We start from the raw sequence: 24,571 nt of genomic DNA, 5'->3' as shown, positions 1-24,571 counted from the left end.
TTCGTAATTGTACCTGTGGCCATACACAAAACTTTGTGGAGTCAGAAGTTGGCTATCAAGTTTAGAATATTGTATTCCTAGAAAGTGTGATCATTATAGAAATTTAGATTTTGTTATTGTGTATGTATAATTTAGAATTAGGATGTATAAGTAAGATATAAATCGAGTCTGTTTTCTTAATTTTCAAATTAAAAACTTGCTGAGTTTGCCAAATTAGGTGTGTTATTCTCCACAGTTTTCTGTTTGGTGATATTTGAAAGAAATTTAGAAAGTTATAGGCTAGACTTGAACTTGGCAATCCTCCTGCCTCGTCCTCTCAGAGTTGTGGGATTGTGGGCATGCACCACCATGCCCAGCTAATGTAAAAGCTTTTATGAAAACAAGGGAGAAAGTATTAAAAATCAGGTTGAATAATGATGATTGCTGTAGTCTTGGTGGGTAGAAGAGGCAGTGTTTGCTAGTGCTGGGTTGTTGTTTTATTTTATTTGGGGGATTATATATATACAAAAAGATGTGTGTGTATGCGCTCGTGAGCGTGTGTATGTCAGAAGAATTGATAGTGAAACAACTAAAAGAACCTGTTCAGATCAGACTGACTTCCTTATTTTGACCTGAGTCCAAAGAAAACCAGGAACTTGCTCATTGTACCTTGACTAGGAATTCGTGGAGCTAAAGGGATTTGAATTCTGATTTCCATCATATAATCCTTCAATAAAGGTAAATAGGTGAGCAAAGTGTTTCATTTGTGTTTCTGTTTCTGTGATCATAGTTTACTGTTTTTATATAGTAAAAGCATTTCTGGCTTCATACAGGAGAACTATGGGTTTGATAAAGTTGAGGTCCGAGACAACGGTGAAGGTATCAAGGCTGTGGACACCCCGGTGATGGCTGTGAAATACTACACTTCCAAAATAAACAGTCATGAGGATCTTGGCAACTTGAGAGCCTCTGGTTTTCGTGGGGAAGCACTGGGGTCAATTTGTTGTATAGCTGAGGTAAGGTAATTTATATTGTTTTTTTAGTGATTTCATCATTACAGAATATTAGAATTAAAAGTAATCTAGTATTTGGTAAAGTATGTTTTCAAATTTTAAAAAATTTATGGTACAATATACTTATAAAATTTGCACCAGATTTACACCATTTTCGGGTGTACAATTGAGTACATTCACATTTTATACCCTTAAGAACAGTGTACATCTTCAGAACTTTTTCATCATTCCAAACTAAAACCCTTTAAGCAGTAGCTTCCCCGTCCCTTCCACTTCATCTCATCCCTGTAATCACTGTTCTACTTTTCATCTCTTTGAATCTTCTGTTGGAAGTGTGTCATGTAAGTAGAATCATACAGTATTTGTCCTTTTGGGTCTGGCCTGTGTCTGGCCTTGCAGAATGTCTTTAAGTTTTGTGCATGTTGTAATGCTATCAGAATTTCATTCCTTTAGGTATTGGTTTGTTTGTTTGTTTTATTTTTTCAGTACTTAGGATTGAACCTAGGGTCTTTGGATTGAGCAGCATCCCCACCCTCCTTAAAAATTTTTTTGAGACAGGGTGTCACTAGTTTGCTCAGTTGCCTGGGCTGGGCTGGAAATTGGCAATCCTCCTGCTTCGGCCTCCTAAGGTGTTTGGATTACAAGTGTGTGTCACCATGCCTGGCTTTTTAAATGGCCAAATAGTATGACATTTATAGATATACCACATTTTGTTTATCCACTATCTGTTTTTGTTGGTAGACACTTGGGGTACTTCTTCCTTTTGGCTCTGTGAATAAGGTTGCTGTGAACATGGATATATAAATATCTCTTCCAATCCTTGAGTTCACCTTTTGGGTATATACCCAGAAGTGGACTTGCTATGTCACATGCTAATTCTATCTCTAGTTTTTTGAGGATCAGCAGCATTTATTTGGCAGGGTAGAAAAGAATATAGTTTAGTGACCCATTGGATTGGGAAAAAGATGAATTTAGAAACATAAACATTTAACTGGAGCACTTCTCAGCCTTTACTGAAGCATAATTTGTGAGTCTCTAAGGATAGAGGTTTATCGTAGGTACATTTCCCTATACCTGCTTAATCATATTACTGGTTTTGTTCTGCAGGATAGAATCTGGAAATCCCACTCTGGTCAGTACACATAATGAGGCTGAGATCTAGAAACATGACTTGACTTGTCCTAAACCATAGATATTTCGGTCAGATTGGATCCCAGAACTTTACACTTCTGACTGCTGCTAGTTAGGTGTTTGTAATGTGTATCAACCATCTACTAAAGTGCCTGACACACTCAGTTTGTTTAGATTTTTGTTTTTGTTTTTGTTTTTTGAGACAGAGTCTCGCTCTATAATTCAGGCTGGCCTTGAACCAGCCATGTAGCCCAGGCTGGTCTCAAACTCATGGTGATCCTCCTGCCTCAGCCTCCCCAGACGTGACAGTATCACAGTCCTGTGCCACCACACCAGAGTCACTCTCAGTTGTTTTATAGCAATTATACTGCACTACCTCTGCCTCACATTTTATAACTAGTTTGTGCCAAAGCCCATCTACAAGCTCAATTTCTTCATTTTCATTTATCTCCACTGTGTTTTGAGTACATAACTTTACGAGTTTCTTTGTGCTATACTCTTACGCTGTGGGTGTAGGGATTGTTTTGTGGTGTGACAGTATCTGTGGGCAATAGGAAATTGTGAGGGTCTCCTTAGTTAATAAAGTTTGCCCAGTGGTCATGTACTACTTCATTTGTGCTGAGGCTGAAAGACCCTGTATAGGTGGTAATGTCAAGTGCAGTAAAGTGATAGTGTTTTATATCTCTTGTCTAGAAAAAGTGGCGTGGGTGAGAGATATTGTTGCTAGCTCCTGTTCTGGTCTTTGAACATCCATTTAGTATCCTGATAGTTTCAGCACTGGTATGTTCTCCAGACCCACTGTGGCCTTCCTTTGTCTTTCTGCCCTTAAAGTGGTAGCAGAATGCAGGTTTTCTCCCGTTTTATAGGTAGGATCTTAGCTAGGACCTTAGGGCTTTGTAAGGGATTGTCCTAAGTAGGCGAGAAACATTGCAGGTGTGGTGTGGTTCAAGTGGGAGATTCTGCTGCTGAAGCATAGAGAACTGGGCCCTTGCTTGTCAGCATCCCGGTAGTCAGACTCATTAAAGGAGGAAACGCACTTTTAGAGCCTCTCCCAGGATCCGACACACCATGTGCTTCTCTGTCTTACTCAGCACTTGCTCTATAGTACCCTGAGCCTTCAGGTGGGTTTTGGAGGCCTGGAGGGTACAAGTGGGCATTGCCTGTCATTCTTCTAGAGAGTGTGTGGGAACCTACACCCCAAATCTTACACAAAAAGTCTGTTTTTAAAATGACGTGGGATTTGTACCAGGGAACGTCTGAACCTCCCAGTAGTAGCAGTACTGATGTTTGAACGCTCATTGGCCATTTTAGAACACAGATACGGTATATGAATTTTTTAGCCATTGTCCAAACTGGAAGATAGCCTTTAGGGTTTATTTTGGTATTATTTTGGTCAGAAAAGATGCAGTTTCGTATGTACAAGATGTATATAACCTTCCAGAGCTGAAATTGGTTATAATCAGCTTGGCCTGCTAGGTGGCAGCAGCATACTTAGTCTTTATGAATGTTTTACAGGAAACATGACAAATCTTCACTGTAGTTCTGATTTTACATGGCAGTTTTATGTTTCTCCATGGTTACGATCTTGTTTATTTGTTTACATAGGCCCATTTGATAATCCACATTTGTCATTTTGTCCTTTTTTTGAGGCATTCAAGTGGATTTGAGTACAAATAGTATAATATTATTCATCAGAATTTCAAAAGAATTGTCAAAAGTATCACAATAATAGAAAACCATGAACTTCATAAGCAGTTGAAGCTTACAGTGTACACATTATAGTGCCAAGTATTTGTTTACCCTTAAAAATATTAGCAGACCATTTTATGGAATCCCCCATCTTGCAGATCTTTGGGAAACCACATATAATCTGCCTGTGTTTGAGTGTGAGCACAGGAACACACCCACGTGCAACACAATGGAGGTAGGTCTGTGTAGTCATTCTGCGCAGGATCAGACCATTATCGGGACCCAGCAGCTTCTCTCGTGTCTCCTCCCTGTCAGTACTCCTAGAGATAAGCCCCCTTCTGGCCTCCATCAACACAGACTAGTTCTGCCTGTTAAACTTGATACTTGATATATAAATGTACTATCGATTACCTGGTTTAAAATACCTAATGTAGAGAATTTAAGAGGGAAAAGGTTCATTTTGCCTCCCAGTTTCAAAGGTTTCAGTCCATGGTCGGCTGGCTCCAAGGCAGAAACGATGGCAGAGGAAATCTCCCTCAAGGTAGCCAGGAAGCAGAGTGAGAGGAAAAGAGCCAGAGAAAAGAAGGGCTGGGAACTAGAGTGTCCCCTTTTAGGTCATGCCTCCTGTACCCGCTTCCTCTTCACTACGCCCGCCCTCCGAGCAGCGCTCCTGCTGTGAGCTCATCTATAATGAGTATAGTAATGTTAGTGCCCTCATGATCTCATCGCCTTCCCAAAGCCCACCTCTGAACACGTGAGCCTTTGGGGAGACAGTTTTCATCTAAGCCATTGCATAGCATATATTATTTTGTCACAAGAGTTTTTGATGGTGATTTATGTTTGTATCTAAAAGCTAGTGGTGGCACACAGCTGTAATCTCAGCACTCTGGGAGGCTGAGGCAGGAGGACTGCAAGTTTGAGCACAGCCCAGGCAACTTAGTGACTTAGTGAGACCCTGCCTCAAAATAAAAAGGGCCGGAAATGTAGCTTAGTGTGAAGGCCCTGGATTCAATCCCCAGTGTTGTAAACAGAAAAAAAAAAAAAAGGAGGGTTAGAGCTGGAAAGGCCCCTGGTAGTAGTAATGGACCTTGGTAACTGTTCACATTCCCCACTAGAGGGCCAGGGCTGCTGAGAGTGTTGGTGACTGAAAGCTTATAGGTGACTTTCCCTCACTTCAGCTGGAGAGAGCTGCCTGGCCCGGCCATGCAGGGCCGCCCACGTCCAAAGACTGCTTGACATGGGGTTGTTGAGGCCCAGCCCCAGCTCAGGGTGGTTCTGCTCTGCCCCACAGTGCTCATTCCAGAGCACCCGCCAGTGAGTTCCTGCTCACTCCTCTGTGTCTCAGAGTCCACTTCTGGTCTCAGCCTCTCTACTGTGAAAATCTCTTCACATTACTTACTGGTGAGGAAACTGGGGCCTCGTGAAGCCAAATGCAAAACCTTCTTTCCCCACCTTGAAAACAGTCTCTAATAATGATCTAGCTGTATCTTATTGTCTGCTGTCTGCAGCCTGCTGTGCTAGCTTATTTCAGAGGAACTATGCACAGTGAAATCATGGAATATGAACATTGTGACCTATTCAGGGACAGTGTGTCCATGGCAAACCAAAAATTCAGTTTCAATTTCATTTCCCTCAGTACTGAGTTTTTCACAGTATGTCACTTTCTTATTAGCATGGTTAAACAGTTTAAAAGTTTAAAAATACCTTCATCTTAAAATAATAAATATTCCCAGGCTTGCATTGATAATTTCAGACAACGTAAGTTGTCAGAGTCAAATTAAATGTGGAAATACTCTGAATAGTATTTCAAAAATATAGAAAGTAATATGTTTGTCTGCATTTACATTTTACATTTAAAAAACAATTGTGTGCTGCATAAGGACCACTCAGTCAACAGTGAGTTAGACCTATGGCTGTCGTCCTGTAAGTTTATAATGGAGGTGAAAAACTCGTATCACCTAGTAACACTGAAACCGTTGGTGTACAGTGCACTACTCAGTTGGTTGTGTTAATGCTGGGGTACACAAACCAGCACTGACAGTCACGAAAGTATAACACAGTGAATTATATATGGTGCATAGTACCTAAGAATGGTAATGAGGGCCCGGGGATGTAGCTCAGTGGTGCCACTGCCGCCCGCCACCTGCCTCACAAAGGCAAGGTCCTGAGTTCAATCCCCAGTTCCAAAAAAAAAAAAAAAAAAGAATGGTGATGAATGGCTGTTACTGGGTTATATAGTCATTGTTAGTACGTTCTAGTGTACTCCTATTTAATTAAAAGAATAGTTTACTATAAAGCACTATGCTGTGTTACCCAGGCAATGGCCCCATGTATCTTGTGTTCACCTTGTTTCTTGATTGTATCATGTAGGTGAGTATAAATGCGCTCACTGGTGTTCGCATAATGATGATGTTGCAAGACCCTGTCTCAAAAAAACCTAGAAGGTAGTGAAAATTCTGTTTTGGTCTTCTGATAAAAATTTTATAAAGACTATATAGTATGTGTTATTCCATCACATAATAAGCTGCATATAATAATGGACTTCCTTTTTAAGATGATATTATAAACATACTGTAAATTATACATTCCTTCCAAAGAAACATTTAAGAAACTTATTTAAGCTTGCAGAACTGGATTTATTTATTTTTTCTTTCAGTTTTTATTGTTTATTGGTACTTTTTAGGTATACCTCATGATCACACTCATTATTGGGAGAACTGGGTTTAAATGGAGGTTAAGTTGTACCTTTGTTTTAGGAGGAAGGTAGGACTTTTTTTTTTTATTAAAATGAGAACAAACTGAATGTCGGAATCCGGAGCCTAGTCCTAAATATCATGTTTGAATAAGAGTGTTGGCCAGATGTATGAAATAAGACTTATTTAGAGAGTCATTTTCTTCCCATCTATAAAGTGAGGATGATGATTTGAGGAACAAGTAAAATAATGCATACCGAGGAGTCTTGAATAGTGTTATGTACCATGCAGGTGAAAATTGTTTCTGCTTTGGCCTTGAATGTGAAAAGCAGTGGGCTGCTGTGTCACGCAGGTGATGAAATGATGAGTCTCGTTTATTCCCTTGTCAGCAAGCAGTGTTTCATCTCAGTGTGCAAAGGTTACGCATACGTCTCCACATTTTTGGGAAATAGTTTCTGAAACTTTATAACCATAGGTATATTCCTTCTAATTTTTATCAGAGGTCTTCATTTTGCAGCATAAGTCCATTTTTCCCTTAGAATTGGAAGTTACCCTCCGTCTTCTGTGTATGACTCATACTGTATTTGTTGATTCGTTCATCCTACATTTTTAAAGTTATTACCATGTGGATAATATTCTGACCTGTTAATTATACAGAATTTTGTGATAACACAGAATCTATAGGCTTGTTACTGTTTTATATCACATTAAACCTCCACGACGTAGGGGAGCAGAATGAGAAGCTTACTTACTGTGTTGTGAAGACGGGAACTGGGACTCCCTTATTTGTGGCCCACATAGTTTTAAAGGGCAAAGGGATGTCGCTGGCAGCATTCTGATGTTTCTGGGCCAAACAAATAACTGACTCCTTTTCCTCAGTGTAGTGTGCCTTCACTGTCCTTTAGAGACAGTAGTAGACCTTCAGTCAGAAGAAGCATGGAAAGTTTTGAAGTTGTTGGGATATTATGGTTCCTACGTGCAGCCTCCTCAAAAGCAATACACAACTCTGTTGAAAATAGTAGAGCCAGGGCCAGGATTTTCCTGTTACCAGTCTCCCTGTAATAGGGTAGCTAGAACCAAGTTCTAAAGTCAGAGTACTCACATTAGTGTTTATCTGTGGGTAGGCAGGCATACTCAACACAGAGAAGAGAGACATTTCATTCAGGCAAAAGCCTATATTTCACTCAGTCATAAAGGCCATTAATCTGCATTCTCAGATTCCTGTTTCTGTGCCATTCTTCATCTAAAAATCCGCACAGGGCTGGGGGGTGTAGCTCAGTGCTCGAGCACTTGCCAGCATGTGCCAAGCCCTGGGTTTGATTCCTAGCACCACAAAACATTACAAAAGTCAGCCTTCCTATTGCCCCAAAAGGCTTTTTTGCAATTACCTTAAATAAATTTTTGTCAAGATTTTTGCCTGATTCCTGAGTTTTAAAATTTACTTTCTAACCCAAAATTGAGGAAAACTGCTTTTCTGAAGTTTAAATGGCTTTATATAATTTTGTATTAGTACTCTAATTCCTTCAGTTTAGCTTTTATTAACTGACTAGCTAATGTAACCCATAATAAGGTCCTTTGAAGACTTCTAAAACTTCTCCTTTTCAATACTGTTTTTCTTTAAAAAAAAATTCTCTTGGCATCACTGGATTTACTCACTCACACAGTTTCTCAAATGTCTCTTCTAGGAATCACCAGTAACAGTTTTTAACATTTGAGATTCTCCTGATGATGGAGTTACTGCACCTTCACATGCAAGCTGCTGCACAGTTAATGCATTCTAAACCCATGTCTGGTCCTAAAAAAGGTTTCCTGTCCAGGATATAGGTTATTCTTTTTTGAGGGAGGGTACTAGAGATTGAATCCAGGGCCTTTGCACTGACGTACATACATCCCCAGCCCCTCCCTCCCTTTTTGAGACAAGGCTTTGCTGAGTTGCCCAGGGTGGGCTCCTAAGTTGGGACCTTGCTGCCCCAGTCTCCCAGAGTGCTGGGATTATAGGCATGCCCGGTCCTATTTCACTTTTTTATCCCTTCAGTTTATTCATGCACCCTGGAGTAAATTTACTACCCATTAGTATGTTTTAAAAGGATGAATAAGTTACTACCTTACAGAATGCTTTTAAGTGGTTAAAGAAAAATCTCATGTAACCTTATGAAGTAAGAGATCATCTTCATCTTATCGTCACTCCCCCAAAGATGATAGTGTACTCATTTATTCGGACCATCCAGAAGCCACTGGCAGAGTTAGTGCCGGAACTAAGAGTTCCAGGGCTGCCTTGCTCAGTGACACCGACTTGAGGTCAGGTGCCCAGCTCTTTAGAGAATAGAAATAAAATTCACTTGACCTTGGAATTTTGGAGAAGCAGTTGATTAAATGTAGAATTGTTTTAAAGGGACAGTTGTGGAATAATGAAACCTCAGGAAAGAGAGTATCTAGTCATTTCTGTCTTCTTTGTTTTGGATTATACTTACTAGAAGAAATCATTAATGGATACATTACAGTTGGGTTGTAGCAGGGAAGATTAAGATTAGTTACCAGGAAAACATTTTGAATTACACAGCTCTCAAGCCATGGAATTAATTTTGGAAGAGGTAGAACGGTCACAGAGTACACAGAAGTTCACAACTTTTAGATACAGCTTTTTTCCCAGTGCCCTTAGTAAGGTTTCTATGGACTTCACTCTCAGACTACGACAGGCTCTGCTAGCACATTGGGCTCGAAAAGTCATATTTTGGTGGTGGTTCTGGTATTCTTACTGAGTGCCCACATGTTCCACAGGGCCATATGGGCCCCAGTGAATCTGCTTGGTGAGGACAGAGTGACAGAACTGGCAAATGTAGATGAAAGTGAACCTGTGAGTTCCATCAGTAGAGGAAGATCTTTGTGGTTTCTAAATTATGTAGACATATTTAGGATATTCAGCTCTGCTGAGTCCAAGGATGACGAACAAAGATTACACTCAAGTCTGGTCGCTCTTGCTTACTATGTGTGGCTCCCTTCTTCCCAGTCCCCTTTGCCGTCCTTGAGCCAGCATCCCCACTCCCACTCCTGGTCTCGCGGCACAGGCGTGATTTACTATTCTTACACTTGCCTGCTAATCTTGCAAGCACGAGGGAGCTCAAATGAGTACACATGCTCTTAAATTTGTATGGCTAACATCTGAGGAAATAGTTTCTTTCTTTTTAAAATCTTTGCGGTATTTGGAGATTGAACTCAGGGTCTTTGCATTGAGCTGCACCCTCAGCCCTTTTTATTTTTGAGACAGAGTCTCAGTAAATTGTAATGTTGCCTGGGCGGAACTCGAACTTGTGATCCTTTTGCATCAGCCACCTAGACTGCTGGGATTATGGTCGTGTGCTACTATACTCAGCGAGGAAATAGTTGCATAGCGAATGAATTTCTCCCTTTTATTAATGCTCAAGTTTTTCTTTTAACTAATAAAAAATTTGCACTTAATGAGTTTAAATTTGGGTTTACGAAAAATGTGTCCGTAAAGATATATTTGTATATTTTTAACTTTTTGATCCATAAACGTTGAATACAACAATGCAGCTTTACACAAGTTGTAACAGGGGGACAGAATGATCAGTTTACCTAAGGATTATTCTTTTGTCCACAATTTATGGAAATCTGTTAAAAAACATTCCTTGGGCCAGGGATTTAGCTCAGTGGTTCCAGTGCCTGCCTCGAAAGCGCAAGTTCCCAAGTTCGATCCCCGGTACCAAAAAAAAAAAAAAGCAAACAAAACAGATTCCTTAAATGCAGATGAAATATTTGCTTTTACATATGTAAATCATATATACACCCCAATCGCCATTTCAAATATATTGGTTTGTTTTTGTGTGTTTGAATTAAAATACTGAAAAATCAATAATTTGCAACAACAAAATATATAAGCTGCTCTATTAGTGTAACTCTTAAGAAATATTTCAAGAGAAGTAGTCATAAGAATTATCAAGTAAAACGTTTTTTATATTAAGTAAATATGTTATAATGACCAGTATTTCAAATCTCATTTGGTAGTGAACCTATTGCAATGTCTAAAATGATAATTGTACTAGAGAATTTTTTATTTCCAGGTTTTAATTACAACAAGGACAGCTGCTGATAATTTTAGCACCCAGTATGTTTTAGATGACAGTGGCCACATAATTTCTCAAAAACCTTCACATCTTGGTCAAGGTAAGAGGGTAGCTTTATAGCATTCTTTACCTTTTCTGTCTAGTTTGTTTAAAAAATGATATTATCCTCTGAATTGAGATGTATTGTTTTGGACCTGATAAAATCTAGTTAAAGTGAATGTTCAACCTTTAGTTATGAACCTCTCAAATACTCAAGAGGAGTTACGTTAGGGACCGTGCACAACGCTGTATTAGTCTGTGCAAAAACTATCAGAGCATTTATTTTCCTATTGCTGGGTTGCCAGTGTCATCTTTAAATATGAAGGACAGTATTCTATTGAAACACCTAAAACATCATGGAGTTTTGACAGTGATAATAAACCACAGTATTAAGGTGATATGATTATGTAATAATTTAAAATATATTTCTTTATGGAAAATTTCAAACATATGCAGAAGTAACAGGAAAGTATATGCATGGCTGTTTAAACAATTAACAACTACTTGACAAGAACCTTTTTTCTAATACCCTAACATATCTTCTTTCTCTGTATTATTTTGAGGAGAATAAGTATATTAATTCTTATTCCTGCTTACGGTGTAATTCTTTTTCTTTTTCATACTGGGGATCAAACTCAGGTCCTTCCGCTTGTGAGGCAGGCAGTGTACAGTGTAATTCTTAAGTTGTCTTATATGTAATTTTCTTGCATTTTATTATAAATTCATATTTAATTTTGTTTCCTCATTATAATTTATCAAAGTCCTTTATTTTTCCTATGGTTTCTTCCAGTTTAAGCATTAAATTATTAGATTTATTTTTTTGCAAATACTTCTGTCTTCATTGAAATACATTTTCTGATATCTTAATTCTTATGTCAAATTTGCTCACTCTTATTTTATAAAACCTCAGCATAGTTACAATTAGGGACTATGTTTCCTAAAAAAAAAAAATAGTAGTTTTTTCCTCATTTATTCTGATAATGAAAATGAGTTCAAGTCTAGTGTGATGTATAATAATAAATATTATACACATTTTAATTAAAATCGAGTATAATTCTTTTACTATATGTTGAACAGTAGGACAAAGAGGCTTAAAAAAAATGATTCCTCTCAGGAAATGCTCTGACCCTGGGTCTTAGGAGTTCAAATTAGGAAACCATTAGGAGTAGCTATCTAGTAGAGTACTTTGAGGTAATCTCCTTACCTTATAAAACTTAAAAGTATTTATTTTTATCTTAGTAGTAACCAGTCTAATCTGCATGGCCAGTGGCTCTGCATCACTCATACTTCTTATGCTTTTCTGTATTCGTCTCCATGAGAACTATGAAATAACAATCCTTTAAATATGGACTCCATCTGATCTTTGCCCTTTTGCTGGTTGATTTTTCTTCCCCTGCTGACCTCAGTTTTCTACTTTTAGTAAGACTGGGTATGCATAGTAAGGAATTTTTATAGTCAGTAAATGAACCTTATTTTCTTTAGCCTGTTCTTTTATCTTAAGAAATAAACATAACTGGAAGGTAAATAGCTACAAAGCCGGTGAGTGCCTTTCATAATTCACTTTTTTCACCTAATTACACTTGATTGGTTAGGAAACAACAAAAAGTCTTAATTTCAAGTTGTTCTAGATGGGCTTATAAAAATCCACAAACACTTTCCAAAGCCTTTTATGTTTACATTGCTTAGTGCTAGTGGTTTTTGAGTGATTGAATCATAGACTCACATTTCACCAGCTGTCATTAGCTTCCATTTAAATGTTTTCTGTGTAAGATAAAACTACAGTTCAGCTATCCTAATTTATACTTGTGCATTTAGGGTTCTTTTGGATTAATTTCTGCTGTGGTGTGAACATCCTTGCTTAGCACTTACTCTTCATATAGTCTGATTGGATGACACTTAGAGATAACATAACGGTAGGTGCAGGCACAACTTAAAACAAAATCTTATTTAGACATTGGAAAACTTGTTACTCCTTTAAAAACATTTAAAGATGTTTTAAAAATAACTTACGAGAAGCTGCATTTCTGGTTTTTCTGGGTATGGGTATCTTTTTATGGATTATGCCATTTAAAGTAGTTTATGTGTTTAACAAAATTCCATTCTAATTGGCTTTACCTTCTATCCACTTGTTTTAAAGCACTGTACCTGATTTTTTGAACTAACCAGAAATACAGAAATGTCTCTAGCTTTTAAATTCTTTTACTAAGAATGCTGACTAAATTATTTTAGTCATACTTTTTCTATCATCACTTCTATTTCCTTTACCTTAACCAATAGTAAGCGTCTAATTTGATTTACCCTCCTAGATGCCTCCCCTCCCCTCAGTTCTTCTGCCTTGGGAATTTCTCAGACATCAGAAGTAGTGTGATCAGGATGTTCCTTTTCCAACCATATCATTAGAGTAGCGTATCATGTTCTATATGAATGCCTACTCTATATGATTGTGCATGTATTGAAAGATCTTTTTATCTTAATTGAAGAGTGGAACTTTATTCATTAGTTTAAGAATACTTTCTGATATACAGGCGTCCACACATTTACATTAGGAGTATAAATAGTTGCCTTTATGAGTGACATAACATAGGGTTGTGTAAAAATATAACAGGGAGCTTATTACAGGAATGCAGTTTAATCCGGTGTTTGAAGAATGTGCTAAAGTTAGAGAGCTGAGCAGTTCTCTTGTAAAATATGATAGTATACTGGGGCCTTCTCCCTATTGGCTAGTATTGCTTGATATTTTGAGGGATACAAATTTCATTTGGAATCAGAAAAGTCTTTTCCATCAGTAAGTTTTATGCAGAGATGTAATTTGCCTCTTATTTGTAATTCTTAATTTACTCTGAGAATATTTTTCAGTGCTTAGATAATATGGTCTTTGAGATATAACATATTTAAAAATCAAGAATTTTTTTCCACTTTTATAAGCACATTTCTATTTTGTCCCATTGATTTCTGCTCACCTGCCTTTTTCCTGTCTGTTCCTAGCTACAGTAGATGACATTAGACTAGTGAGGAGCCCTCTAGGATGAGTAAATGAATATTGACAAAAAAAATGAGGCCACTAAATGCCTAGAGGGAGGTTAGCAAGTTTTTTTTAGAAAATAGGGTACCTGAGTTTAAAGATAATGGGTAAAGAGGCATGGGAGTGTAACTTCCCAGTGAGAAGAATGATGTATGTAGAAGGATTGTCAGGGCATCCATGGGGCACAAGTCTGTAATCCCAGGGGTCTGGGTGCTGAGGCAGGAAGATGGGAAGTTCAAGGCCAGCGTAGACTATGTAGTGAGACCCTGCCTCAAAAAAAGAAAAGGACAAAGGAGAAGGGAGAGCAAGAGGGGGAAGGGGAGGGGGGAAGGGGGAGGGAGGGGGAGGAGGAGCTGCGGAATGTGCTGGCGGAAGCCTGTGATCCTAGCCACTTTGGAGGCTGAGTCAGGAGGATTGCAAGTTGGAAGCCATCCTGGCAACTTAGCAAGACTCAGACTCAAAAATAAAAAGGGTTGGGGATACAGCTCAGTGGTAGGGCACCCCTGGGTTCCATCCCCAGTACCAAAGAAGAGGAGGAGACCATTGCTCCATTGCTCTCTTTGTAGCAATGAAACACTTTATAACTTAAAAATTTTGTATTTTTCTTTAAACTTGTTGAAGTGCAATGTCACAGACAAATTTAAATGAACTAAGTTCAAGAGTTCTAGGTGAAAAGTGACTGGCAGTAATTTGTATCTGTGGGAATATTAACCGAATTAGGAGGCATAGGGTGGACAAAGAAGCAAGTCTGCCTTACGTAAAGGATCTTGTATGACAGTGCAGTAAACTAGCTGAACTTTGAATAGTCTCACGTGGACTCTTGTGGACTATTGTAGTCTCATGTGGACATGACATATGGATATGAGATTCCCAAACACTGAGCTAATTCACCCGACTCACCAAATCTCATCAGGACTTTTGCTGAGTAAGCCTTGAAGAATAAAGTTGGGGCTGAGCTAGTAAAGAAAGATCTTAAAGCTGCAAGGACCTGAGTTCAATCCCCGGTACCAAAAAAAACACAACAACATCAACAAAAAAAAGAAAGATCTTAAAGCTTTGCTGGAGCAAGAGGACTGATTCTATCCTTAAGACATTGGAGATTCAAGGTGAACTGGAACTAAATAAAGGGGCAACTCAGCTCCAACCCAAACCCATAATTAGATTGGAGAAGCATGCTCTTCACTTGCTTGAGAGGAGACAAGAACTTCCTTTGGGAGAAAATATGATCTTCTTTAGTATCTATTCTTCTGTATACAATATCTGGCAAAAATAAAACTTTTGAGGCATATTCAGGAAGGAAAATGAGATGCATACTAAGGAGGGGGGAAAAAAACCAGTATAAAGAAACTCACCGGTGAACCCGATATTTGAACTAAAAGATGACAGCTTTAAAAACTACATTAAAGAATTTTGAAAAATGATCAAAATCTTTAAGAAAATGGAGAATTTCAGTAGATAAATGGAAACTAAAATCTAAAACTATAAGAATACTCTGAATAATTGATAGGATGGGTGCTGTAGTTTAGATCTAGAATGCCTCTGAAAGACCTATGTGGTAAAGCCTTGGTCTCCAGTGAGAGATCTTGTATTCTTTGGGGACATGCCCTCAAAAGGGATGTTGGGGTACACTCCTTTCCAGTCTCTGCTTACACCCTGCTGGTGAGCAGTGTCTCTGGCCGGATGCCCCTACTGAGATGCTCCCACTCTGCTTCATTAGAATCTCAAAAGCAACAGGGCCAACTGACTGTGGCCTGGAAACTCCAACATTGTGAGCCAAATAAATCTTTTAAAATATATTATTTCAGTTATTTTGTTACAGGAATGGAAAACTAACACCAAACGTGGAGAAGTCGGTTGTTGCTTTTACTGCATGATGATGGAGAGAAGCCTTTAAAAGTAGTTCACAAGAGGAGTTAGAAAAAGTTTGGGGTATCAGGCTAGAAAAAAACCTGGAGTGCTGTAAGCAGAGCTTACTGTGTGATTCTTATGAGGAATCAGAAGACCAGAATGTTGATAGAAATGTAGACAAGATAATACTGAAAAATTTTTATATAGTAGAAATACACTATTGGGGATTGGACTAGAGAATACCCTGACAAAGAATTTAATTGTATTATATCCATGCCCTGAGACTGTAGGAGGCTAAGCCTAAGGGTGTTGGATTAGTTTATCTGGCTGAGGATATTTTTTTGTTTTGTTTTTATTATTTTTTGTTGTTGTTGTTTGTTTGTTTTTTTGGTACTGGGGATTGAACTTGGGACCTTGCACTTGGGAGGCAGGCGGCAGAACCACTGAGCTAAATCCCCAGCCCTATGGCGGAGGATATTCCAAGGCAGCATAAAGTTCGGGCAGCCCCATGAACATGACAGCCATCTTTTAACCCAATTTAACAGTAAGAATTAGCAAAGGGGAGAGAAGCAGGAACATTTGGAAAATTTGCAATTTGGCCCAGAAATAGTACAGGTAAAGTACTTCTTTACATAGTTGTTATGAGATCAGCACTGATATGGTTGCTAGAGAGATCAGCACTGATAAAAAATAACCAAGAGAGGGCTGGGGATTTAGCTCAGTAGTTCCACTACCTGCCTCGAAAGTGCCAAGGTCTCGAGTTCGATCCCCAGTACCAAAAAAAAAACCAAACAAACAAACAAGAGCTTTATATCAGGACAATAGACAGGATGCCTAGAGAGAATGTCAGAAGTTAGCAAAGCAGGAGCTATCACAGGGTCAAAGATGTGGAAATGAAAATCTGTTTCAAAGAATGTCCAGTACTGAGTGTTTTTGAGAAGAATGCCTTAGGATGCCCTTCCTAACTATGACTGCCCACACCAGCAAAGCACATAGAAACCACTGCAGCAGTGGTTCAGGTGGGCCCAAGGACATCTTGGATTGGTGGCAGACCTTGGCATTAGCTGCATGATGCTGATTTTGCAGGATGCAGAATTATAGGATTACCAGGTGGTATGTGGCAGGGTCATAGTCCCTACAGCAGCCCCAGACAGGGTGATATCTAGTGAAGCTGAGAGAGTGGAACTAAAGTTGCAAGGGAAATCCCAGGAAATTCAAGCTGCCAGGAATGTATAATGTTATTTTGAAAGAGAAGGCAAACAATGTTTTTTCACATAATGATAATTCTAAGAGGAAATAAAACATGTTTTCAGTTTGGAAGAAGCAGCCTGTCTTTGATACTTTCCCATTGTTGAGACACAGTACTGAGGCAGCTTAAAGGAGAGGTTTATTTTAGCTCACAGTTAAAATCTGTGGTCAGCTGGCTCCAAGGCAGAATGTTATGGCAGAGGGGCAGAGTGAAGGAAAAGCTGCTCATGTCATGGTGGTCACCAAAGCAGAAAGATAGGGAAAAGCTGGGGAAGGAGATGCACCCTTCCAGGTCACACCCCCCGTGACCCATCTCTCCTACCAGATGCCACCTCCCAACAGCAGGTCAGTTGTATTGCCTCTGATTCAGTCATCTTCCCAAAACCCGACCTGTGAATGTGTGAAGCTTTAGGGGTCATTCTTGATCTAAACCATAATGTTAATTCTATACCTGGCACCCAAAACACTCATGTGCATTTCTTTTCTTTTTTTTAAGCAAAACATTTATTGGTACATTTTAGATACACATAATGATAACATTCATAGGGAATTTGTACCTGTGTGTCATATATCTTGCTTCTTTTTTGTGCATTTCTTTATGCAAAATGGATTTAGTACATCTGTAAGAGTGATGTTGCTGAAGAGTCCAAAGTCTCCTTTAGGACTCAAGGCAAAAACTCTTAGCTTATAAGCCCTTGTAAGAATCAGAGAGAAAGTTACACAGTTCTGACATACCATGGCACAGGGTAAACATTCCCATTCTAAAAGGGGACAAGCAGGGGATACACAGGAATGGGACCAAAGCAAGACTGAAACCCAGCAGTGCAAACACGAAATCTTGTAGCTCTATGTCCAGCACCCCAGGGCAAAGATGTGAGCTCCAAAGGACTTTGGTGGCCCCGGCCCTATTGTACCCCTCATGACTTCTTTTGAAGTGGCTCTACTCACTACATATGGCTCTCCTCAGACTTCCATGTTCCTGGCTTCTCCAACTTCTGGAGTTTCCACAGCACCTTTGGCTTCAGTCTCACAGTTTCACTCACTGACCTTTCAGGAACATACTGCTGGCCTCCCAGGTCTTCCTGTGTAATCTAGGAAGAGGCCTCCCTGACCCCACAACTCTAGCATTCTGTATGCCTGTTGAACCACTACCAAATGAATAACACCAAGGTCTGATGCCAGTTCAAGCAGTAACCAGGCCCGTTTGAATCATGGCTGCAGAGACCTCTGAGTGCTTACCTACCAGTGGAGCAAATCCTGGCAAGTCAATTGCCTAGGCAGCCCTGTGAAGCAGGGTGCCCCAGAGCTCTCTTTTCAAATGAAAACTTTGCAGCTTTATACTCTTAAGCCTGCAATTGCAGATTTTTGATATGCCCTCAAGGCATCTTTTCTGTTGTCCTGATGCAAAGTACTTGACATGGCTTCTTTTTAGTGTTAATCTTTTTAGCAGCCAAATTTTTTTGAGCCAAAATTTTATAGGCCCCAGTTTTATAGGCAGCTGCTTTGTGGCCACCAGCAAAAGTTTTCAAATTATTCAGCTTGGCTCTTTGCTCCTTATAGTATATCTTGCTAAAAGCCATAAATAGTATCCATGCTATATGCTGAACGTGGGGCTTCCTTGACATTTCCTCCACAAGATTGATTAGTCTACCACGCTTAATCTCAACCTCTCATAAAATCTTAGTATATGAGCAAAATGTAGACAAATTTTCTGCCATAGAATAACACACATGGTCTAGAGTCCAGCTGCCAGTGTAGTCCTTTTATCCAACTGAAACCTTCTGATCCTGGTCTTTACCATCTGCATTTTTCTCAGCATTCTGGTCTCCTGAGTTCTAATCAGAATCTCATCAAGCTTGGTTTATGGCATTGTAGGGTTTCTCTAGCTGGCACCTCTAAACCTTTCCAAACTCCTCCTTGTAAATCACATTGTTAAGTATAATCCTAGCATCGACTCTACTCTTGGAACCAAAACCTGTCTGAGATACTTATTGCTAAGATCAATACTGGACGGCCACAACTTTAAGGAGGAGAGGTTTATTTTGGCTCATAGCTATAGTCCCTGGTAAGCTGACTCCGGGGCAGAACAGCATGGCAGAGGGCTATAGTGGAGGAAGAACTGCTCATCATAGCAGCCAGGAAGCAGAGAGAGAGAGGAGGAGCTAGGGAGAGAGAAATCCTTACAGGTTATGCCAAGGTGACTGGCTTCTTCCCAGCAGGCCCCACCTCCTAACAGTAAGTCGGCTGTATCACCCCTCAGTCATCTTCCACATCTCTACTTCTCTTCTCGTGAGGCCTGTGGAGGACATTCTTGTTCCGAATGGTAGCACAGTCCTCGATAGGGTATTTAGGATGGATCTCTAGAAGTGTGATATTTAGGCCAGGATCTGGAGGTTGTTCAAGGAGTTGGTCATCCAAAGGGTGGGTGGAAGATACCAGGGCCCTGAGTTGTAGTCAGATCTGAAGTGCTAAAGAAACACAAGAAAGAAGATTGACAGGAGAGGATGTAGCCATAGGCTAGGTAAGCACAGCCTTGTAAGCTTTTTTCCTCTCCTGTCCCACCTATTTTTCCCCAGTTAGCTGTGTTATTAGTAATCATTGAAAATATTGACTCCCAAACAATTGTTCTCCAGTATATCTTTCATGTCATGAATCCTGATTTAATGGTTTATATTGCAGATCTCATCCATATTACCATCTCCTAGTTATATTCCAGTTTTAGGACTCTTTGCTCACCAAATTTCTTTTCTTTTCTTCTCTTGTCGTGAAACCTGTATTTTGATGTAATTGTCATTTGGTTAGAGTTCATATTCAAATATACTAGAGTGACACACTTCTAAATCTTGATAAGTCCAAAAATGTGTTCATTTTGCTCTTAGCCATATCTTAACTAGGTGTAGGTTTCTTAACTTCCCCTTAAAAATTTATAGATTGTCCATCTTCTAGTGTTGTAGCGAAGAAATTTGATGTTAGTCTTTTCTTATAAGAAACTTTTTTTTTTCTGTTTGCAAGCTTGTAAAAATTTTTTGGTTTTTTTGAATTTTGAGATTTTTAGAGGAAAATGGTTTCTTTTGTTTTAAAAATATTCCTCATAACTGAGTAAGCTCTTGGAATACACACTCAAACTTTAATTCTAGAAGATATTTCTCAATTATTAAGTCTTCATTTGTATTTTCCCTCCTCTTGGAACTCCTGATTCTATGCTAGGGTTTATTAGTCTTACATTCCCCTTAGGATTGCCTTTTCTTTATGTCTTTGCCCATTGTTACAAGCAGTAGGACCTATTATATAGTGAATTTTAGCCTTTTTAACTTTGCTTCACAGTAAAAAATACATAATACTTAGCAGCCCAATTCACATAAATCAAATCACAGCAAAAATTTCATGCAACAGTGAAATGTGATGCTCCATTTTCTATCCTGATTTATTCTTTTTATTCTATTTTATCTTTTAAAAAGATGCTAGTTGCTATACACTAAATGAGTGGTTCTCAATCTTGGGCAGCTTCCCCTGAAGCAATTAGCAATATTTGGGAATATTTTCGATTACTATGACAGGGTGGGGTGCCACTAGCACTGAGTGGGTAAGAAGCCAGAAATGCTGCTAAACATTCGATGATACACAGGACAGTCCCCAACAACAAATTTATCTGGTCCAACGTTAGTGTCATAGTGCCAAGATTGAGAAACCCTACAACAATGATGATTTCCACTTTTAAAAAGAGTTGAAGAGGCCCGGGGATTTAGCTCAGTGGTTCAGGCACCTGCCTCGGAAGCGCAAGGTCCCGAGTTCGATCCGTGGTACAAAAAAAAGAGTTGAAGATCATCACAGTGACAGGGAAAAGTTGCAGGAGGGGGAGATCACATGGCAGGCAGGACAGGTGACCAGAGACTGGGGAGGGGCCAAGCTTACTCTTCACAAGTTGCTCTTGAGAGAACAACTGAGGCCTGACCTTAACTCCTCCTCCGGCAGCACCCCAGTGACTAGCCCAGTAGGCCCTACCACTTCACACTGCCACATTGAGGACCAGGCCTCCAGCACAGGAATGCTTGGAGGACAAACCGTACCCGAACTGTATCATCCCACCCTAGCCTCCTGGGTCCTGTCTGTCTAAATACAAAATACAATCTTTCTATCCCCTGTAGCACCCAAATCTTAACTCCTCCAGCTTCACTCAAAAGTCCAAAATCTTATCCAAATCTCAATACCAAGGAGCAGGGTCATTGATTTAACTATGCCTAAAAACAAGCGTCTTAGCTGTTAGCCTGAAAAATCAAAAAACAAGTTCCATTTTTCTAAGATACAAGGGTGGGACAGAGAGGATAAGCATTCCTGTTCCAAAATGAAGAAATAGGCAAGTAGAAAGGAGTAATTTTCTCAAAACTGTCAAGACTGCATGACTGTTGTATTCTATCCACCTACAAAATGAGCACCATATGGATGCCACCAAGGTCTTCTGTTGGCACGCGTGGTGCCTTGGCCCACCTGAACTATGTCTTGCTGCTATGAAGCATTTCTGCAGCAAACAAGGAGTAGAGTCCCACAGTAGCCTGGCAGCCTCGGACAGTGAGTCTTTGCTGAGAACGCTGGACTCTAACCCTGAAACAAATTTGCACTTTTAGGTCTCTGGGTGTATAATAGGAAGGGTAGCCTTAAGGGTCTCTGAGTTGCCCTCAGGGTTCTTTCCCACTGTCTTGCATGGGGCTCCCTTTTATCCACAGGGATGCGAGCTGTTGCTCAGCTGCATTCTGATTTTATTCTCTTGAAAGTGTTTTGGTTTTTTTTCTCCATCTCTTTCCCTAGACAGGCTATGAATTTTCCAAATCCTTCTGCTCCATTTCCCATTGCTCTCCTTTCACACTGAAAGCAGACAAAAGTATCCACTTAAGGCCTTCTGTACGTCTTCTAGAAATTTCTTCTGCCGTCTTGGCGTAGTGGTGTGGGTGTGATCTCAGCTGTTCAGAAGGCAGAGGTAGGAGGAACACAGGGTCAAAGGTCAGTTTGGGCAACTTAGTGAGATACTGTCTCAAAATCAGAAATGAAAAGGGCTAGGGATGTAGTTCAGTGGTGGAGTGTGTCTGGGTTCAATCCCCAGTATCAAAAAAGAAAACAGATCATCTGCCTGAAAACTAGCCCTTCATTCTTGAAGCTGGCCTTCCATAAAGTGAACACAGTGTATCCAAGTTCTTTACAGTGATGTTATGTGGGTAACTTTTATTCTAAGTTCCAGTAGAATCCTCATTTTCATCTAGGACTAGTTTGCTCTTCTCATCTTTTGCGTCATATCCAGAATTGCTTCTGATGTTCTCCTTACAGCATTCTAGGCTTTTTCTAGACTTTTCTTCCAGACTCTTTCAATCTCTGCTTATTACCCAGATTCAAAGCTGCTTTTACATTTTTAGGCATAGTTACAGCAGTGACTCTGCCCCATGGTATCAACTGTATTAGTCTGTTTCCTGTTGCTACAGAAACAAAATCTGAGGCTAGAAAATTTATAAAGAAGAGAGTTAATTTAGTTCACAGTTTAGGAGGTTCAGGGGCTGTGGTGAGGGTCTCATCACATGATAATGGAGGCATGTGCAGGAGGGAAGGGTCATACCCAGCAAGACATGAAGCCAGAGACCTAAATTGGTGTTTTGTTTGTTTGTTTGTTTTAACTCTTCAGTGCATGGTTTTCGTTTCTGGCTATATATTCATTAGAATCACATAGGGAGATTGATTTAACAAGTCTGAGATTTGCTGGTGACTAGTAGTTTTAAAACATATTTTAAAAAACAAACAGGTGGGTGAAGTGGTGCATGCCTGTAATCCCAGCACTCAGGAGGCTAAGGCAGGAGGATTGCTGCGAGTTCAAGGCCAGGAGCTTGTCTCAAAAAGCCAAGAAAAGACAAGATAAGACACATACCTATTGCATATGGCCATGACAAACAGCTAGTCTTTTTTGGCGGGGAGGGGGGCAGGTATCAGGTATCAAACTTGGGACCTTGCACTTTCGAGGCAGGCAGCGGAACAACTGAGCTAAATCCCCGGCCCTACAAACATCTTGTCTTAGTTTCATGTAATTTTATTTTTTTAGATACAAGCTACTTATTAACCTAATCGTTAACAAGTGTAATTTTTATTAGCTTTTTAGTTTAATTCTTTTGTTTCATTGTCCTGTGTTTTGAATGTTGTTGAAGATGGGTAAATAAAACCAAGTTATTGGATATTAGTTCAGGTAAGAAATTTTAATGGTATAATTAAGGTTATCACATATGTTGTATATTCTTGTACCACCTGTAGATTGTAAAGTGCAGAATAAACATCTCCAGGTAGTTTGAATATCAGCAGATTTTTTAACCTGCATTCTAACATTGTGTGGTGGCAGTGTCTGGAATCGCAGCTAGGAAAGTGAGGCAGGAGGATCCCAGGTTAAAGGCCAACCTGAACAACTTAGCAAGATCCTGTCTCAAAATAAAATAAGAAAAAGGGCTGGATATGTAGCTCAGTAGTAGAGTACTTGCTTAGCCTGAGCGAAGCCCTGGGTTTAATCCTCAGTACCAGAAAGAAAAAAAAAAAAGATACTGTGTTCCAGTGAGCCATGTTTCTCTGCACTGGTAGAAATAAAATTATACTTGCTTAGACTGCATACTTAGCAGGTTACAGATAGAGTCTAGCAGGAGATCAGAATAGTTTGCAAAGATGAGCTTTCCTTTCCTCCCACACTGGGAGGAGGATTAGCTTTTAGGTATAGAAAGGGTTCCTTACTGACTATGGATTTGAGTATGAATTTGAAGATCTTTACAATTTCTTCCATGTCTAGCTAGCCTTTTATTTGCCAACAGGTACAACTGTAACTGTTTTAAGATTATTTAGGAATCTGCCTGTAAGAAAGCAGTTTTACTCAACTGCTAAAAAATGTAAAGATGAACTCAAAAAGGTCCAGGATCTCCTCATGAGCTATGGTATCCTTAAACCTGACTTAAGGATTGTTTTTGTACATTATAAGGTGAGCATTGTTATATTTGATAAGATTATTTTGGTATATAATATAATATAATAAGGAGACAATGTATTTTATCCAGATCAGTTCGATATATGCTAATGACTGAACCCCTCACTTGCGGGATTATTTGTGGGAAACCTAATCACCAGGGTGATTTCAGGACCTAGAGCCTTTGGAGGTGATTAGATCAGAAGAGCAGAGCCCTCGTGAACGGCATCAGTGCCCTTAGAGCTGCCTTCTCTTCTGCCATCTGAGGACACGCAGAAAGTGCTGCTTGTGAACCAGAAAGTTAATCCTCACCAGACACCAGGTCTGCTGGTGCCTATCTTGGATTTCCTAGCCTCCTTATGAGAAATAAATTTGTGTTGTTTATGAGATATTTTGTTATAGCAGCCCAAAGACAAAAATTTAGTCCACATTTGTTTAGTTGTATCTTCATAAAATAAAGAGCATCTGTAATTAATCATATAGTACCTATATAAAATTAATTTTACCTATATTTCTTACTACCTAAGATCAGTGATTCTCCTAAAGGACTTTTTAATGCAAGAAATACTTGTATGCTTCTTTCATCAGATGCAATAATAGATTCTGAAAATTGGAAGATGAGTGAGTCTTGTTCTATTCCTTCAAAGAGTTCACAATTTGGGAACATTCTTTACCTTTTACACTTTTTTTCTTTGGAAGAGCTTGGTTGGTTTCAAGACCACCCTACCTCATTTCTTCCAGTTTTCAGAGCAGGGCTGTTAAGGAAAGGAATTCATCATGTTGTTTGATGACTCTTAGGGGAAGAAAGGTTTAGGTGGTTTCTGATAATCTTGTTTTTCCCCAAACTCTACAGG

At 39.4% G+C, this 24,571-nt stretch overlaps 1 protein-coding gene across 6 annotated transcripts in view; it reads left to right on the top strand.

The window, feature by feature from the left end:
- The window catches only part of LOC147821390 (PMS1 protein homolog 1-like), a 35,305-nt gene extending 11,108 nt beyond the window's left edge, over window positions 1-24,197 (top strand). For 2 of the 6 annotated variants that reach the window (XM_087200361.1, XM_087200362.1), the window contains exons 4-6: window positions 813-995; window positions 10,585-10,687; window positions 23,569-24,192. In XM_087200361.1, the coding sequence (XP_087056487.1) occupies window positions 813-995; window positions 10,585-10,687; window positions 23,569-23,783 (501 nt within the window). In that variant the 3' untranslated portion in view covers window positions 23,784-24,192. Of the gene's footprint in view, window positions 1-812; window positions 996-10,584; window positions 10,688-12,441; window positions 13,957-23,568 lie in introns of those variants that run through there. The other 4 variants (XM_087200363.1, XM_087200359.1, XM_087200360.1 and 1 more) reach the window with 4 other exon arrangements.
- The last annotated feature ends 374 nt before the right edge of the window (window positions 24,198-24,571 follow it).

This window comes from Heterocephalus glaber, unplaced genomic scaffold, assembly GCF_053883595.1.
Source record: "Heterocephalus glaber isolate CG9 unplaced genomic scaffold, H.glaber_assembly_v1.0 deba00001743, whole genome shotgun sequence".
NCBI lineage: Eukaryota > Metazoa > Chordata > Mammalia > Rodentia > Bathyergidae > Heterocephalus > Heterocephalus glaber.
The sequence above is the reverse complement of the archived record's forward strand: the minus strand, read 5'-3'. Positions and strand labels throughout refer to the sequence as shown.